This window comes from Perca flavescens, chromosome 3 (genome assembly GCF_004354835.1).
Source record: "Perca flavescens isolate YP-PL-M2 chromosome 3, PFLA_1.0, whole genome shotgun sequence".
Taxonomy (NCBI): Eukaryota; Metazoa; Chordata; class Actinopteri; order Perciformes; family Percidae; genus Perca; species Perca flavescens.
Window position 1 is genome coordinate 18,520,076 of NC_041333.1, and position 17,501 is coordinate 18,537,576.

At 41.0% G+C, this 17,501-nt stretch overlaps 2 protein-coding genes across 5 annotated transcripts; one reads left to right on the forward strand and one right to left on the reverse strand.

Annotated features, from left to right (window-relative positions):
• The first annotated feature begins 67 nt into the window (after window positions 1–67).
• sarm1 (sterile alpha and TIR motif containing 1) lies at window positions 68–5,416 on the forward strand. The gene is made up of 8 exons (XM_028573927.1): window positions 68–1,181; window positions 1,943–2,561; window positions 2,659–2,871; window positions 2,960–3,051; window positions 3,131–3,457; window positions 3,595–3,784; window positions 4,108–4,229; window positions 4,621–5,416. Exons 1-8 carry the CDS (start codon window positions 712–714, stop codon window positions 4,730–4,732), a joined length of 2,145 nt encoding a protein of 714 aa, XP_028429728.1. The 5' UTR covers window positions 68–711; the 3' UTR covers window positions 4,733–5,416.
• Window positions 5,417–6,947: 1,531 nt separating this feature from the next.
• On the reverse strand, window positions 6,948–13,979 carry slc46a1 (solute carrier family 46 member 1). Of its 4 annotated transcripts, XM_028573279.1 has the most exons (6): window positions 13,251–13,979; window positions 11,766–12,157; window positions 11,163–11,641; window positions 8,549–8,632; window positions 8,164–8,320; window positions 6,948–7,993 (listed from the first exon to the last, which is right to left on the reverse strand). In XM_028573279.1, the coding sequence occupies exons 1-6, from the start codon at window positions 13,566–13,568 to the stop codon at window positions 7,939–7,941; spliced, it is 1,485 nt and encodes a 494-aa protein (XP_028429080.1). In that variant the 5' UTR covers window positions 13,569–13,979; the 3' UTR covers window positions 6,948–7,938. The 4 variants fall into 4 exon arrangements, with proteins under 4 accessions (XP_028429080.1, XP_028429081.1, XP_028429083.1 ...); XM_028573280.1 differs by lacking the exon at window positions 6,948–7,993 and having other exon boundaries at window positions 8,160–8,320; XM_028573282.1 differs by lacking the exons at window positions 6,948–7,993; window positions 8,164–8,320; window positions 8,549–8,632 and adding an exon at window positions 10,568–10,860.
• Between the last annotated feature and the right edge of the window lie 3,522 nt (window positions 13,980–17,501).

The window sequence follows — 17,501 nt, forward strand, 5'->3', positions numbered from 1 at the left end:
TTTACAACTATCCCCGAGCGTGAGGAGCTCTGACCGGCTGTGATGATGCAGGGACGATAGACAGGAGGAGGAGGGGGTGCTTCTTTTCCTCTTCATCACCGGCAGAATCCGGAGCCGGTGGGCGGCGCAGACCCCTGAAGATACAGAGAGCCTGCGGATGCTGACCGAAGGATGCGATAGCTCGGAGGCTGATATTGGAGAGTGGTATCATATTTTGTATTTCTGCAGGGAGACGAACCGACGCGGTGCGTCAGATAAGGAGTGTGAGTCTTCTTTGTCTCCAAAACACAGACAACAATAGTCTGTTTTCTTGTCTGGGAAAAAAAGTGGATTTGCTCTCTACTCTTTCAGTTTGAGGCCCTGTGTGCTGAGTCTTTGCCTCTTTAAGGACACTTCAGCAATTCTGTTGCACATTTGTCATCTATTGGCCGGTGGGTTAAAAGAGAAAGCAGCAGCTGTTGACTATGGCAGACATACTGTGACCTGCTCAAGATTTGCTTATGAGTCTTTATGGGCTTAGGCTACTGTCAGGGAGGACATCGACTAGAGAGAGGTGATGTAATTTGGTGAAAGCTGTCACTTTTGATTTGAACAACTGACAGGCCTTGCTTGGCGCATCTGTAGGCACCAGGCTGGACATCTCTGAGAGGGATAGAGAGGCCTTTGTAAACAAACACATTTCAACATCCACTGACGAGTTTCTGCCGGTAGATGCTATTGTCTCTGACCCTCTTCCTGTGGAGGCTCTACCGACAATTCTTCATCATGTTCAGCTCAGACAGGCTTACAGTCCCGGAATATGTCAGCCGGCTGCAGAGAGGGAGGAGCGGCTCCGGCTCCGTCTCCGAGCCCAAAGCGGTCTCTCCGGGTGTCAATGCGGACGTCCAGGCGGTTCTGGACACCTCAATCCCCGCCCTGCGCTCCGCCATTAGGAGGCTAAAGTCATCCAAGGAGACCTCTGATTCCGATGAGACCCGCAGTGCCATCGCAGAGCTCTTTCAGCTGGTGGAGGAGGCCTGGGCTTTGCCCACTGTAGGCCGTCAGGTGGCCGAAGAGATCTGCAACCGGATCCGGCTGGATGGAGGTCTGGAGCTGCTGCTGCAGCTTCAACAGACACCTGCCGTGGAGATCACCTATGAGTCTGCAAAACTGCTGGAGCAGATACTGATCTCAGAGAACAGGTAGGCTACAGTGTGTACGGGGGTGGACAAAATAACGTGGACACTTGTAGGCAACAGTAGATACAGCAGCTCTGGAACAAATTGTTCCTTCATTGAAGATTGTGAAGTGTTCAATTCCTGTTGAAATTGAGTGTTTATTATTCTCATATGGGTTCGAGGCCTTACTTTGTTTGTCCTTAATTGCATCTCATTGCAGTCTGTTTTTGCTCAGGGATAGACAAAAAAAACATGAGCAACTTACAAAATCATGCAATACAATTAAACAGGTGTTTCTGACATATGATCAAACAATCATTACAACTATGATTATATCAGGGCTGTTTTTATTGGCTTGTAAATGTTAAAGGGAGTATTCATCTTTTTGTGTCCACTCCTTATGTTGATTTTAAGGCGTATTTGATTACTCTAATTATTATATATATCTATAATACTAAACTAAAACATATTTAATTTACGGTGACATCTCATCCTCACATATGAGAATCTGGTACCGACAACTGTTTAGGGCCTTGTAATTTTGCTTGATGAATGACTTAAAGGATTAATCAATAGTCAAAACTGTCCATTATGTTGATCAACTAATTCTGTTCATCAACTAATTGTCTAATCGTTTTAGCCCTAGTTGATTAATAACTTTGTGTTACCAAACACACCTGTTTGTGCCTCACTTGTTCAGAAGGCCTGCAGTCAGTGCTGTCAGTGTAGCTATCTGATTGCATGAGTCAAGTTTTTTCATCATATTTACAAACTTCTGTTGACAGAGATTATGTAGCACGAATGGGTCTGGGGGTCATACTCAACCTGACTCGACATCAGGAAGACGCACAGCTGGCTCGCAGTGTCTCGGGGATTTTGGAGCACATGTTCAAACACACAGAGGAGACGTCTGTCCACCTCATCTCTAACGGTGCCCTGGATGCCCTCCTCTTCTGGTGCCGGGGTACAGATCCCACTGTGCTGCGCCACTGTGCTGTGGCACTAGCAAACTGTGCCATGTACGGAGGCCACCGCTGCCAGCGATGGATGATCGAGAAACAGGCAGCTGAGTGGCTTTTCCCACTGGCTTTTTCTAAAGAGGATGAACTCATTCGCTTCCACGCATGTCTGGCTGTGACTGTGTTAGCTGCAAACCGAGAAATTGAGAAAGAGGTGGTGAAATCTGGAACCCTGGAGCTGGTGGAGCCATTCATTGCATCTTTGGATCCGGATGACTTTGCCCGCAGTTTATTGGACAGTGCAGACTGCATGCAGGGTAAGACAGCAGCTGATCTTCAGCAACTTTTGCCATTATTGGATGGCACAAGAGTGGAGGGAAAGTGCATTGCAGCCTTTTACCTTTGTGTAGAGACCAGCATCAAGTCTCGTCAGCGCAACACTAAGGTACAATCGCTGTCCACCTTTCACGTAGTTAAAATCTTTAGCTAATACAGTCTCGTAGCTTTGTTGTGACTGAGTTTTAATTTGTGCTGCTTTCAAGATATTTCAAGAGATCGGAGCAGTGCAGAGCCTAAAAAGAATGGTCATGTACTCCAGTAATGGCACAGCCTGTGCCCTCGCCAAGCGGGCTCTGAGCATGATGGGAGAGGAAGTGCCGAAACGTATCCTGTCATGTGTGCCCAACTGGAAAACCTCTGAAGTGCAGACCTGGCTGCAGCAGGTTGGCTTTAGTGCCTATTGTGACCGTTTCCAGGTATGTTTAACAGTATCATTACTCAACAGGCACACGGATCTACCTATTATACAGTATGTCTGACATTTCTAACTATCTTGCTGTATAGGAGCTCCAGGTGGATGGAGACCTCCTGCTGAACATCACGGACCAGGAACTCAGCGCTGATCTGGGCATGACCGCAGGCCTCACTCGCAAGAGGCAAGTGGTACAAACCTTTCAGCACATGAGCAATGTAACACCAGTCTAACAAATACCTCTGATCTGTCTCATCCTGCAGGTTTTTGAGAGACTTACGTGTGTTGAAGACTTATGCCAACTACTCCACATGTGACCCAAACAATATGGCTGACTGGTTAGTTGACGTGGACCCTCGTTTCCGTCAGTACACCTATGGCCTTGTCCAGTCAGGAGTGGATAGCAACAATGTCCAGAGCTTGACCGATCTGCAGCTCCAGAATGACTGCCACATATACAACGGAGTCCACAGAGCCAAGATACTCTCTGCCAACCACAGGGCCTTAAAACCGTGCCACACAGATGCCCAGCCTGCAGGGCCCGATGTGTTCATCAGCTACCGTCGGACTACCGGCTCCCAGTTGGCCAGGTCAGAACTGAAACAGGATAAGTGGAAGAATTCAGAAAGAAGAAATAAGTTAAATTAGAAACCAGGGCAAGGGCATTAGGCATGTGTGCTAAAACTACATTTTTCACAGACTTTCTCGTTTCATTCCCTGTCCTAAGCCTTCTGAAGGTGCACCTGCAGGTTCGAGGATACAGCGTCTTCATAGATGTGGAGAAGCTGGAGGCCGGTAAATTCCAGGACAAACTGATCCAGAGCGTACAGCGGGCGCGTAACTTCATCCTGGTCCTGTCTGCCAATGCGCTCGACAAGTGCATGGGTGACACTGACATGAAGGATTGGGTGCATAAGGTCGGAGGTTTTCCATTCTCTGCATGTGAGGGGCTTCATGTTGAAATGTTAGGGCTCACGTTTTGATTAAAACTTTCACTCCACTGCACTTTAAACCCTTATCAAGATATTCTACATTTATATCAATACAGCAGCTGCTTGTGGAATGTTATTAGTCCTGTCACATTCATATTCCCTGTCTGAGCTATCAGTTAAAATTACGTGTCACGTACTTATTGCAACTAAAACGAGGGGTCAGATGATGTTTTACATCTGTGCTTTTACTTTTTGTGTCTGGACATTTTCATTTCATATACTCAAAAGAATTCTCGTTAATCTTCCAGGAGATAGTCACAGCCTTGGCTGGTAAGAAGAACATAATTCCTGTCACAGATAACTTTATGTGGCCCGACCCCATGTCTATGCCGGAGGACATGAGAGCAATTCTTAACTTCAATGGCATCAAGTAAGTAACTGTATACTGTAAACTCAAATAAACCAGGCTTTGAAAAGCCATGTTGTTTGTGGTTAGCACATCTGTTTAAATGGGACAGGACATTTTCACATCACTCACCACATGGCTGTGTGGTGTACATACTGTAAAATCCCTATCTCAAGAGGTTTAACATCTTATTTAGTTTGATTTGTAGTTGTGTGATAACTAAACAGTGTAATGCCAACATTATTAATCTTTTAAAACCCTCTTTTATTTCTGTAATGAATCATTTATGAATTTAAGGTTTAACTTTTTATCGTTTGTGATTTGTGTTTAGGAGATCTGTAAAACATCCATTAGAGACAACTGATTTGCTTATAATGCACGTCATCAAATGCCTGTTGTCTTTTTCTTGACACAGATGGTCCCATGAATATCAGGAAGCCACGATTGAGAAGATCCTACGCTTTCTGAAAGGACACCAAGACCAAATCGACTGCCCAGATGCCTCCAAAGGCCAGAAAAAGAAATAAACTGACATAAACAGGTTGATCTCAGCTATGATAACTTTAAATGATGCCAATTCTACATGGGCTATGGTGAACAGGCCGGCAGCTTTCCCTGCTCTGCCCAAATGCAAGTGAATTTGATTATGTTTAGCTTACATGCTTACATGAAGACCTAATAGAAATTGACCTAATATATTGCAAACAATTAATTAAAGGGGATTTTTGATTGTATATAATAAACTGTAAGCCTTTAATGATAGTACCCTCATACGGCTGTATAGTTGTAATCAGGTACAGTATACGCCTTCTGTCTCTCAGGAAAATAACTGTGATAGATCAGCTGTTATTGGCACCCCAGCAAAATCATCAATAGCAATTTCTGAAGCATCCACTAATCACAAAAATGATATGCAATCATCTTTTCTGCTCGTATACTGTACATAGGACCACAGAAGATCTCTGATCTTACTGACATTTGTGTTTTTTATGTTTGGGTCATGATGGAAAAGAAATCTGTCCTAGCAGATGCATTAATTGTTCATGATGAGAGTATCCACAGTGGGCATAATCGAAGCTGGAGGCATGTCATATTCTACAGAAATAAACTCTAGATGCTGTATAACTGTATCCCTAATTTAACCAAATACATGTCTAAGGAGTATACAAGCAACTAAAATCACCCATGTAGTATCAAACCTTTCCTTCCTTCTGTATAATTAATTTACACATATGAATTTACAGCAGTCAAAAATGCACTGCTGATTCCTTGAAAATGAAGTCTTTAAGACTGCCGTTACAACATAATGTAATACATTAAACTTTCATTTTATACTGTTGACTTGAGGTTTCATTGACCACAGTGTTAAGTCTGATAAGCAATTATTTGTTCGCTTTGCAATGGATATTTGATCCTTGTTCCCTCAGTGTATTTGAATAGAAGCAGTAAAGTTAAAGCAAAAAGAAATCCAGCAATATACAAGACACACAGAGGCTTGTGAAACTATAAAAGAAAAGTGGCAGATCAGATTTAAACGTGTAAAATTGGAATTCAATCGAAAGATGCATTAGCTCACATATTATTCTATACAATTATATTACTAAAGCCTGAATGCAACCACTGTTCTGCAGGGGTTTTATCTGATCTTGCCTTCATATTGTTTGCCTCTAATATCTTAAAATTTATTAAAATGTGTAATTGACATCAAATTTTAAATAGTAACACAGGATTTCATTTTTATCATGTTTTTTAATGTACTCAATGTAAAACATGTGTATTTGAAACATGGTAAAATGTAAAGAATTTAACAGTGAAATTCTTTGTCTGAACTTCACTTAATCCCGTGACATGTAAACAGAAAGAAATTGAACCATCATCTTTATAACAAACGATCCAGTTGTAATCCAATAAATAAAATGATTGCAACTCATAAATATTGCACAACTGATGACGACGAAGAATGGACAGTGGGTCAGGATTTGTTACACAAAACGTTTGAAGAATGGCTTTTAGAAAATAATCTGCTGATCAATTCACAGAAGCTGAGTTAATACTTCATTTAACCTCTAAACTTCCCTTTGTGCATTTTAAAGCTGATTTGGCAGCTCTTGTTCCCTCACTGTAGATCTAGGACTTGACCCCGGTGTGTATGTTGGCTGTGGGCCTGTGTTCTGGGACTATCCAGTGTTGTTTGTGGTGGTGGGATGGGGGACTCCTCAGGGAGTTTAGACTATGGTGGGAGGAGGGTCGAGGTGTAACTCGGTACAGTTTCACTCTCTGCTGTGGATTACTGATAGTTGGATTTGGACATGTTTGGCACAGATGATATTTCTGCATAGTGTGATACCATGAATCTTGGATACTAACTTCACGGTTTGAGGGTTTCTACATAACTTCCACTAACAGATTTAGGATAGCCCTGTGAACAGACAGTAGTGGAAGAAATACTTAAAACGTTTACCTAAAGTAGCAGTACCAATGTTAAAGTTAAAATGTTATTCTAGTAAAAGTACAAACATACTTAAAATACCAAAAGTAAATGTACTTATATTATTGGATTAAAAATAGACGCATTACAGTGTACATCCCTTTTATGCTGCAGCTGGTAAAGGTGGGGCTCATTTTAGATAGATACTGTATTCATCCTGAGGGAAATTTTAGGCATCCAGTAGCTTAGACAACCATAACACAACAAACACACATACACACATATATCTCACATACATAAAAATCACTCACAGACATTTTTAGCTACTTTATGTACTGTTCAGTAGCGTGTGAATTTCCCCATGGGGTTAGAGTAAGTCTTATCTAATCTGAACCTAAAAAAAACCCATCACTAAACACAATTGTAAACAATTAGTAAAAAATACAATATTTGCCTCTGAATTATAATGCAGTAAAATAACTTTTAAAGACTGCACAGAAGTGAATAGATAGGATAAGGGTGTGGTGGCTGAAAATAGGTTGATCTTGTATACTGTTGTACACCAATTTACCTCACACAGGTATGGTTCCCAATTTGTATTTGTTCCAAAAAAGTAATACGTTTAGGATGGTTCATTGTGATCATGTGAAATATCAATGAATGATATTTGTAGCTCTTAAACATTTCTCAAATCAAAACTAGGTTATATCTCTCTCACCTTTTTGACTCTCTGTGAACACATTACCCATGCTTGATATGTTTTGGAACAACTAAAGAGTTTGTGGATTTCCTATTATGGTTAGCACCTTAACATGTAGTGTGACATTAGAGTTACTGAAATTAATACATTCAAAGTGTAAATGTAAGGTACATTCTTTGGCACTCAATACGCTGTATTGAAAATGTTTTGACTCATAAAATGAAAGCATGTATCGAACCTTGTTTGTTACACCATTTGTATGAATGTCGTGATAAAACATCCGAGCTTGTGGTCAGTTTTTAGGGCCAGCGTAGATTTGACAAAGCCCAAGTCTCCATTATCTAATTATTAAGACAAAAAAAAAAAAGGTTTAACAGTCATGTCAGTCAGGACGTTGATTCTTCATCCTCTGGTCTTGATTACTTTGGTGTGACTAGGAAGAATTCCATCGCTGTGCCAAAACTGTGCTAAGATCAAAAGGTCTTTCCCAGCACCACACATGGACATGATGGCTGTCTTTGTGTCAGTGCTGCTCCCCTCATAGACTGACACCAGGATGCACTTTAACTCTCGGACAGGTTCCTGCCCTCTGACCTCTCAGCAGGTCAGGATGCTGTGGAGTCTCTGTGGTCTCTCCTCTGGTCTAAACATTGGAGGGTCCTAGAAAGACAAACATGAAATCAATTATTCAGCTCATCTTAAAAGGAGTGGATATTGATTTGTTTGTAATGTGCTTATTGGCAATGTCTTGCTTTTGTAACTAGAATTAACTAATAAGAAAACAACGACAAAATGTTTGACTACGCCAATGAGGCAAGAGCAACACTCACCCAATTATTCCAGAGGGGATGAAGAGGATGATGGCAGCAAAGAGGAAGGGGAAGCCCTTCATGAAGTGCAGTGTGGCTGGGTAGAGGGAGTTGAAGATGCCACTGCCAACCAGAAAACATAAGCTCTCCACACAGGCAACAGACGCAAACAGGGCACCTGGGAGAAAGTACAAACACACAATTATGTATACAACCTGCAGGACAAAAGCAGTCCCTCGTGACAAAGGGACATGTGCAACTGCACCGTAGCATTATAATACAGTATATATAAGTATAACAATGGTACAAATACAATCCTCACGTCTTAAAAACATTGCACAGTTTGCTGTGTTAAAAACAATCGGTTTAAAACATGAGTAGTATTTGTGCATGTTCAGTAACTGACCTTGGTCTGATGGGCCCACCAGCTTGGAAAGTTTTGACCTGAGCACAGGCGTTGCAGCCATGAAGAGGAAACACAGACCATAACCTGGTGATAAACAAATTAACACATTTGACCTTTGATACACAAAGAAGAGCTCGAGCAGGTTAAGTATTAGCTAATGTGTTGTACTGTACATTGTAAAACAGTGACACCACATTAAAATATAGTTAACCATTGCTATTATTTTAAAGTGCTGATATTATGCTCATTTTCAGGTTCATAATTGTATTTAGAGGTTATATCAGAATAGGTTTAGATGGTTTAATTTTCAAAAAACACCATATTTTTGTGGTACTGCACATTGCTGCAGCTCCTCTTTTCACCCTGTGTGTTGAGCTCTCTGTTTTAGCTACAGAGTGAGGCATCGCACTTCTGTTCCATTTTTGTGCCACGCTAGCAGCAAGGCGAGCATTATAACGTGTGTTACAAAGTGACGCACGTTTGTCATGGAAGTAAAGGCTGGACTACAACAGAGCTGTTTGGAGCAGTTTGTGAACAGTGTTTTCTGTTGGAGATGGTAAGTGCCTTTGGGGTGGACTTTGGGCTTTTTCACTTTGTATTTTTGATCAGGATATATCCTTTAATGCCAATCTAAGACAAACCTCAAGAACAGCCTTTTTTCATCTTCATAACATTGCCAAAATTAGGAATATCCTGTCTCAAAACGACGCTGAAAAACTAGTCCATGCATTTGTTACGTCCAGGCTGGACTATTGTAACTCCCTACTGTCAGGTTGCTGAAATAAGTCCCTTAAGACTCTCCAGCTGATCCAGAATGCTGCAGCGCGTGTTCTCACAAGAACTAAGAAAAGAGATCATATTTCTCCTGTATTAGCTTCTCTGCACTGGCTTCCTGTTGAATCCAGGATTGATTTTAAAATCCTTCTCCTGACCTACAAAGCTCTAAATGGTCTAGCACCATCATATCTAGAAGAGCTCCTAATACCCTATTGTCCCACTAGAGCACTGTGCTCCCAGAATGCAGAGTTACTGGTGGTACCTAGAGTATCTAAAAGTAGCATGGGAGCAAGAGCCTTCAGTTATCAGGCTCCTCTCCTATGGAACCAGCTCCCGATCTGGGTTCGGGGGGCAGAAACTGTCACCTCATTCAAGAATGAACTTAAAACTCTCCTATTTGATAAAGCTTATAGTTAGGGAGTGAGGAGTTGCAGTGTTCACCTAACTGGCCCACCTGCTTCTCTTCATAATTGTTAGATTAATAATACATAACAAAGTAGAGGGAGGCAGGCCAGCCAAGCCCGATCTGGCAGGGAGAGAGTTCTAAGCCCGAAAAAGCTACCTCTCCTTATGACCTGTCTCTCTTAGTTACGCTGTTATAGTTACGCTGTTATAGTTCTAGACAGCTAGGGGACTTCTTTCCTTTGACACACTGAGCTGCTCTCTCCTCTCCCTTTCTATTACTATTACTATTTGTGTGTATCCCGTCCCAGAAATGCTTGTTACTAATCCTAGCTTCTGGGGAGTTTACTCCCCGGAGTCCTTATGTTTTTTCCCCCAGCGTATTTCCTTGGAGAACGTTGGCACCAAGATCCTGGTTCCAGCTGTCGCCGTGGTCCTGCTGCACTCCCTGCTGAGCTCAGCGGTGCCCTGCAATGTCATGCTGCTTCCTGCTGAACCCTGCAGCTCCCCGCTACATCCAGTCACTGTTCCATTATTAATGTGACTACTATTGCCACTGTTCATCACACCCCCAACCGGCCTGTCAGACACCGCCTACCAAGAGCCTGGGTCTGTCCGAGGTTTCTTCCCAAGAGGGAGTTTTTCCTCGCCACTGTTGCACTGCTTGCTCTTGAGGGAATTACTGTAATTGTTGGAATTGTTGGGGCTTTGTAAATTATAGAGTGTGGTCTAGACCTACTCTATCTGTAAAGTGTCTCGAGATAACCTATGTTATGATTTGATACTATAAATAAAATTGAATTGAATTGAATTAAACCTGTAACGTGCACAGTAAAGGAAAGGGAAAAGCCAAAAAGCATAATATGAGCACTTTAAATTATGTTTCTGGATTTGTATGTACTTGTTCTGTCATAAGATGTCAAATACATTATTGTGCAACTAGTTTACAATCTAAAAATCCTCACTACACTGCACGGTTCACTTTTGGGGATGATGCTAATTTTTCCTACAGGCTACATGCAAAGGAAGTACTGAGTTTTTTATTGCCTGGTATCCAAGCTTGCCTGTTCACACATAGTCTGTCCAGTATGCCACTTGCTGATCTGGACTCATGACAGCATCACAGCATCTGCCTGATAATGCGAGATTCATTTCACCTGTGGCTAAAAGAAGCGTGAATGCACAAATACAGGCCGATAATGAAAGTAAAAAGGGCATATTCAATTTCAGTGTAATGCCATTAAATGGATAATCAATTCATATACACATAGTTATATCATAAATATAGTCATCTCAGTTGTATTGACTTTACTTTTGTTTATGAATAGAAATATTTTAGACAGAAAACCATATTATTAACAACTCAAATCATTTTGAAAATATCTATCAAAAACAAAACATCTGGGGGTCACTAAATCACTCCAGATTCTCTCACCTGTGAACATGAGCTGGATGGTGTCAGCTAAAGAGAAGACAACCAGCCCGATGATATTGGAGGCCAGACCCACGAGAGCCACCCAGGAGTCCTCCAGGCAGCGCTGCATGATCTTCAGCCCCAGCAAACTGCTAAGGTAGGCCAGGTGCTGAGCGGCTGATCCGTAGCCAATGAGGGCCGGCCCCCAGCACAGCGGTGAGCTCAGCTCATACAACACATACAACTCCCTGCTGCCGAAGTGTACAGTCACCACCAGAAAGAAACACAGTGTGTACAGCCACAGCTTGCATCTGTGAAATCTTCTATCTTCCTCACTGTTAGTCCCTCCTGTTGAGAATAGGCGCCAGACAGCTTTATAGTGGCGAGAGGTGAGGAGCTTGGCACTTGGGTCTGGCAGGACAGACTCACGGACAAAAAGGTAAGCGTACAGAGCCGAAGCCAAGTTAGTGGCCAGGACCAGCCAGAATGGGTTGATGTACCTAAATACAAGCAAACAAATATAATGGTAATGATGACCAATTCAGATTATAATATATTTTGAGTGAACTAGTGTGAATGACACTTTTCTAGTCATGTGACTGTGCAATAAGCCACATTTCTTACCCTTGTGCCCGCCGCCACTGCCCTCCGATGATGCTGGCTAGCATCCCTGAAAGGCCCAGACAAGCCTCCAAGACTGCCACCCTGAAGGTGCGGGACCTTCTGTCGCTGGTATCAGCCACATATGCAAAGCAGCCTGCCAGGATGGCGTTGAAATCACCTGAAAGGCCACTAAGCAACCTGCCTACTAAAAAGTAGACCACAGGCATCTTCAGGTACATCACCACTAGGTAAACCACTGCTTGGAGGGCCAGGCCTAGGTTGGCGAGGATAAGGACAGGTCTGCGCCCTGCAAGGTCACTCCATGAACCCAGGAGAGGCACCACCAACAGGCCTACAGAAAAACCCCCAAGACTGATGTAAAGGTTCCAGTGGGCTGTCAAGGTTTCCACCTCCTGCAACAACAACAATAAGTGGAGTGTAACCCGGTTAGCCACATTTATCATCGAAAATCAGGAGTTTAGAGACTCTTGGTTCTTACTGCTTGGTATCCTATCCTACCTATAATGACATTTACCTTGCATCCTAAGTGCTATTTTGTCCCTAACTACATGTGTATAACAAATATGTCAGGGATCTGGTGAACAGGAATGAAAACTGCTGATCTATCTATCCAACTAACCACTTCTAAAAGGTTCTCATTTAGAGCATCAGTTAACCCATTTAAATTGTGCATGTTCACCATTTCCCTGATGCTTAGTTTCAACTTGTGACTGCTGTTCCTCTTTGTCATAATTGCTCAAACAGCATTGCAGTTCTTTTTTTAAATCTATGCACCTGCATTTTAGGCACAGACGGTTCTTTAAAAGGGTGACTATGTGACACCTGTCTTGAGACTACAGAGGAAAAACAGCATTTTGACACTGATCCTCTTAACAACCCAATAAATGAAATCCAGCCTATTGGACCACAGTGTAGTGTGTGTTATCCTTTACTTCAGACATAAGTCCATTTTACAAGGTGCTTACATCATTTTGTCTACAGCCCCTTTAACTAGGAAACTTTATTATGAGGCTTTCCCCCCCTCTCTGATAGTTAATGATCCACACAGCTAACGTTAGCTACCAGGAGAGATAACAGTTACCTACCTACTACCTTGCTAACCAACAAAACCGTTAAAATGGGTGTTCGGCAGGTTGGATAAATGAGAGTAAACAACTGACAGCTACTACGAATGTGCCTTTAACCATAATACCCTCTTAAACAGCTGTAAATAGCTGTTATTTTGTCATAGTGTCTTTTTACATACTTTTTATTGTAATACTGTTCTGTATTTATGTTCTTGACTGTAGCAGTAACGTAACTTTGCCTTATTTATTCATTTTTTAAATATGTTTATTGTATGTACCATACACCAAGGCAAATTATTTGCCAGTGAAAACTTGCTTTAGTAATAACAATTCAGATTCAGATTAAGTGAGCGATTTGACTTGAAATATGACTCTGACGTGAGCATTTTTGAAACAACTATTAAAAGAGGTTGACTACCGTTTGAAGAGGGTCGGGGGGCACAGAGCCGTTGCTGCACTCCGACCTCTTGGAGCCGTTGTAGCCGAGGTCCTCGCTGATGCGGTCCCACAGATATTGAGTGGAAAGAGGCGACTGCAAGGCCAGAGAAAACACGGAGAGAAACAACACTGGCTCCACGGAAACCGGCAGCGAGCATGTAAACGGGGGTCGTCCGGAGCGGGTGGTCGGTACATCAGCCTCCTCTTTGTGAACACACGAGTCGTTGGCTTCATCGTCAGTGGATGTGGCGTTGAACACATCGCCGGGAAGAATCGCTGCGGTGTCCAGCTCGTCCATGTCGAACTGACTTAACTGTAAACATTAACAGTGGTAACGTAACTTACTCTACTTTGAGAGTGTCTGGACCACAGTCTATGATCTGAACACACAGCAAGTTGCTCCAGGCTAACGTTAGCCGTGAATGTGAATCGTTAGCTAGCCGCTAGCTAGCGTATGGAGTTTGTTTACGCTGCTGGTATTTTTGTTTGCTAGGCGAAGTAAAACGAGCTTGAAGGTAACATTTTTATCTATCAGCTCAGCTGAATAAAGGAAGCGATACTGAGGCCAAAGATCTAGCTAAACTGTCTCTCTGCTGAAGTTTAACAAGCGTGAACTCAGCAACCCCATCTGGACGAAGAGGTGAACTGCATATTTTTGCTAAGACTGTCAACCGGCCACTTCAATCAAAGCTGCAGTCGGGCTGCAATGGGTAAATCTGTGCATTTTAGACTGTTAAAATATAATCTGTGCGGACAGTTTTTTTTAAAACCATGCCATCGTTTTTGTAAAATGTGCCCAGTTGTAGAATGCAGAGACTGTATATTAATTCTTATATAGTGGTTCTTAATTATTAATATTAACAGTCTGGTAGAATGCAAACAAACGCCAAGTAGAGACCTCTTCCGGCTGCAGCCTTCTCTCTCACCTCAGTCATTGTCGCACTATTCAATATTAGATGAATGAATAAACACATACATAAATAAATATGCCTATGAAATATTTATTTATTATTTATTCCCTCTCCCGCCCACCCAAGTTTTTTATTTTATTTTTTTATTTAAAGAACATAGGTACATCGCCAATAGGTCTGTATACACAAAAAGTCAATACCAGACGTGCATATATCATTGACATATATATATATATAATGGACCAATAGACCCCGTTGCTCTGGACGGAGACCAGTGAAGGCTATTAGACTATTAGAAGCACTTTTCCGGTGATCTCTTGCTTTACTGCGCAGCCTCCAACTGACAGAGACAACGTAAATGTGACGTGAGCAACGTGTCTGAAAGTTGTAAGTCTTCTGGTAGCTGTGCCGAGAGAAATCTCAATCATTTCCAATCTTACAGAGACGGAGAGTATAGGTATATGTAAGGAGATAACATAAGCACAGGCTAATTATTGCTAACTAACATGCTAGTTAACATTAGTAATTAAACCTAAACAGCTAATGTAAGTCGAAACTGCCTGCGAGCTTCTCCTGTACTATACGGTAATTCCTCTACTATGCGACATTAAGTCACTTGGTTATGACACAATCGTTAGCTTATTTTTATAAAAGCGTCTGCTACGGAGCCATAACGTGAGATACAAGGTAATGGAGCCTTTTATACATTGTCGTGTTTCTTTAGAAATAAACAATGGACAAATAGTCTTTAAACGCTTCAGATGTAAAGTTATTCGCAGTCAAGTGACGTAAAAAAAAATGGCGGTCAGTGTAATGCTAACAAGAGGTGATCGCTTTGTAGCAACAAAATGGCGCCATCGGAGGTTCGCGTTCTGAAGCAAAGCTTACCCCCTTGGCATATATTGTTAATAGTCGATAATTGCCTCCTTCTTCTTCTTCTTCTTCTTCTTCTTCTTCTTAATGTCTCTTATAGTGTTGCCGTATTGGTGCAATTCTTAAACAAAATTGTTCAAAGTTTGGTTTGGATTCTCCCCATTTCTTCTTGTGAATGTGGAATTTTCCCAACAACAAAATTAAAAATGATAATATCTTTATCCATCTTATTGCTTTTAAAACAAATAAGAATGTCTTTATCCTAAAATTGAATTGATTGCCCAATTTTCTTTCTTATAAGATGTTCAACATCAACCCAAAGTGAAAGAACAAATGACAGATTGTTTCTTCTTCTAGTTCACAGAACGTGCAAGAATATATCAAGTTTATTATTAAGACATAATTTGTCTCCAATTAACCATATCTTTTACCAATTCATTTCTCCATAAAGTGAAGCCCAAAATAATCTTCCTGAGGGCAGAGTTGCATCTTGTTTACAATTCCTGATGTGTTCATTTGAGAATTTATTCTTGGTAATGTCAACTCCCCCAATACCACTATTAAATGGATTGATCATTGAAATTTAAATTACTGAACCACCAAGGAGCTGCAGCACATTCCTTGGCACAGCACCAAAAGCTATTGCATATTCTCTTGGTGTTACTGGTAAGTGGAATTTGGAGAGGAATTCATTGTACATTAGTAACTGCCCATCAGTATTAAGGAGTTGTTTTACCAATCCAATACCATTATCAACCCACTGTCCATAATACAGAGATTTGTTTTTATATTGATTTATATTCTTGTTATTCCAAATGTAGTAATTGGTTGGTGAAAAATAATGTTTGTAAATCAATTTCTAGGCCAGCAGAGCTTGTTAATGAAAATTTGATAACTTTACAGGTAATCTATCTATTTTGTAATCACATTTTAGCAGAAATTTAATTCCACCCATTAAACCAAATATATATTTAGAGAAAGTATTCCAAATGCTGCCCTTTTCTCTAATCAATTAGTTAACCATTTCACTTTTGAAAGTGTTATTTAAGGTTTCTAAACTTAATACTTCTTGACCACCATTTCTTCTAAACCTAACCAATCCCCACTCCCCATGCCTAAACCTAACTATGTTAACCGTTCTCGCAGATTTGATTCAGGATCTACGGCCCTGTGCTTGCCTAGGCAGCCCCTATGGGCAGGACATATGAAAAACTGGGCTGGCATTTTAAATAGATGACATCACTAATTGAGGAATTAAGCAATTGAGAAAAAGTGCCGTCTGTGGGAGAGAAAGTTCAATTTGGAATGAAATGTGTGTTTTTTTTTTTAAATACTTTACTATACATCTATTACTTACACAAAAAACGATATAACTGTCTAAGAGATGGTAAAATACAAAAAAAGCATAATAGGGGCTCTTTAAAATATCTGGACTTTATGTATGACTTGATCCTTCGAAGGTGCTTGTAAGGTCTAATTGTGTACACAGACGTAGGGGTAAAAGTTAATTTTTATTGATTTATCTGATGGTCATTAACCAGCCAAAGATGGGCTTGAATTTTTATTCTTTTATATCTGTAGTCCCTGGCTAGATGTTTTAAAATGGTACCCTAGAAATAGAATAAAACACCATATCCCATAAATAGACAATGTGTGACCGTTTACTTTGCTTGCATGGAGGTCATGTAAGATATTTCCTTTAAATAATGTGCACAGTTGTCCCGTGGAGGATATACCAGAGAAACAATTAGACATCAACCAAAAACAATATTATCATCATAATAGTTAGTTCTAGTTCCATAGATACTGCATAAATGATTTGTCACTTTATCCATTCTCTATATTCTCTGTATATGTCACAACCCACAAACCCGCCCAAGTAAACATCCTTTTCTTCTTTTTGTTTTAGTCACATTTACACATTTAAAAAAAATGGTTATGATACTGGTTTCTATTACTATTTTGGTAAGCCCTCAAATTCTTTTTTTCTCATTTATGTTTTTCTGAATCTCTAAATTATTATTAAGTAAGTAAGTCAGAACTTAAATTTGCTTGTTTTTTAACTCTGAAAGTATTTTTTCCTGTGTAGTTAATGGCAGGGACTTTTACGGTAAATCAATACAAACTCAGGGTTGCCTCAAGCAATAAAACATAAATCATCATCACTCTCTTTCAAAACATTTTCATCCCATGCACACAGTGGGAGGATGATCTGGTTTGTCTACATGTCAGTCTTTGCGGCAGGCTCTTCCAAGGAATCACAACCATGAAACGCCCACACGACTTGTTTACAATGCCATTAACCCTTTTATCTAGTGGAACCTTTTTATTTTTTTTACAGATTGCACTCTGGTGTTCCTATTAGGCATTGTTATGGGTCAGGGGAAATTCTAGGATCTGACCTTTAGGGGGGCTCAGCTCCTAATGAGAAGGTGACACGGATACAG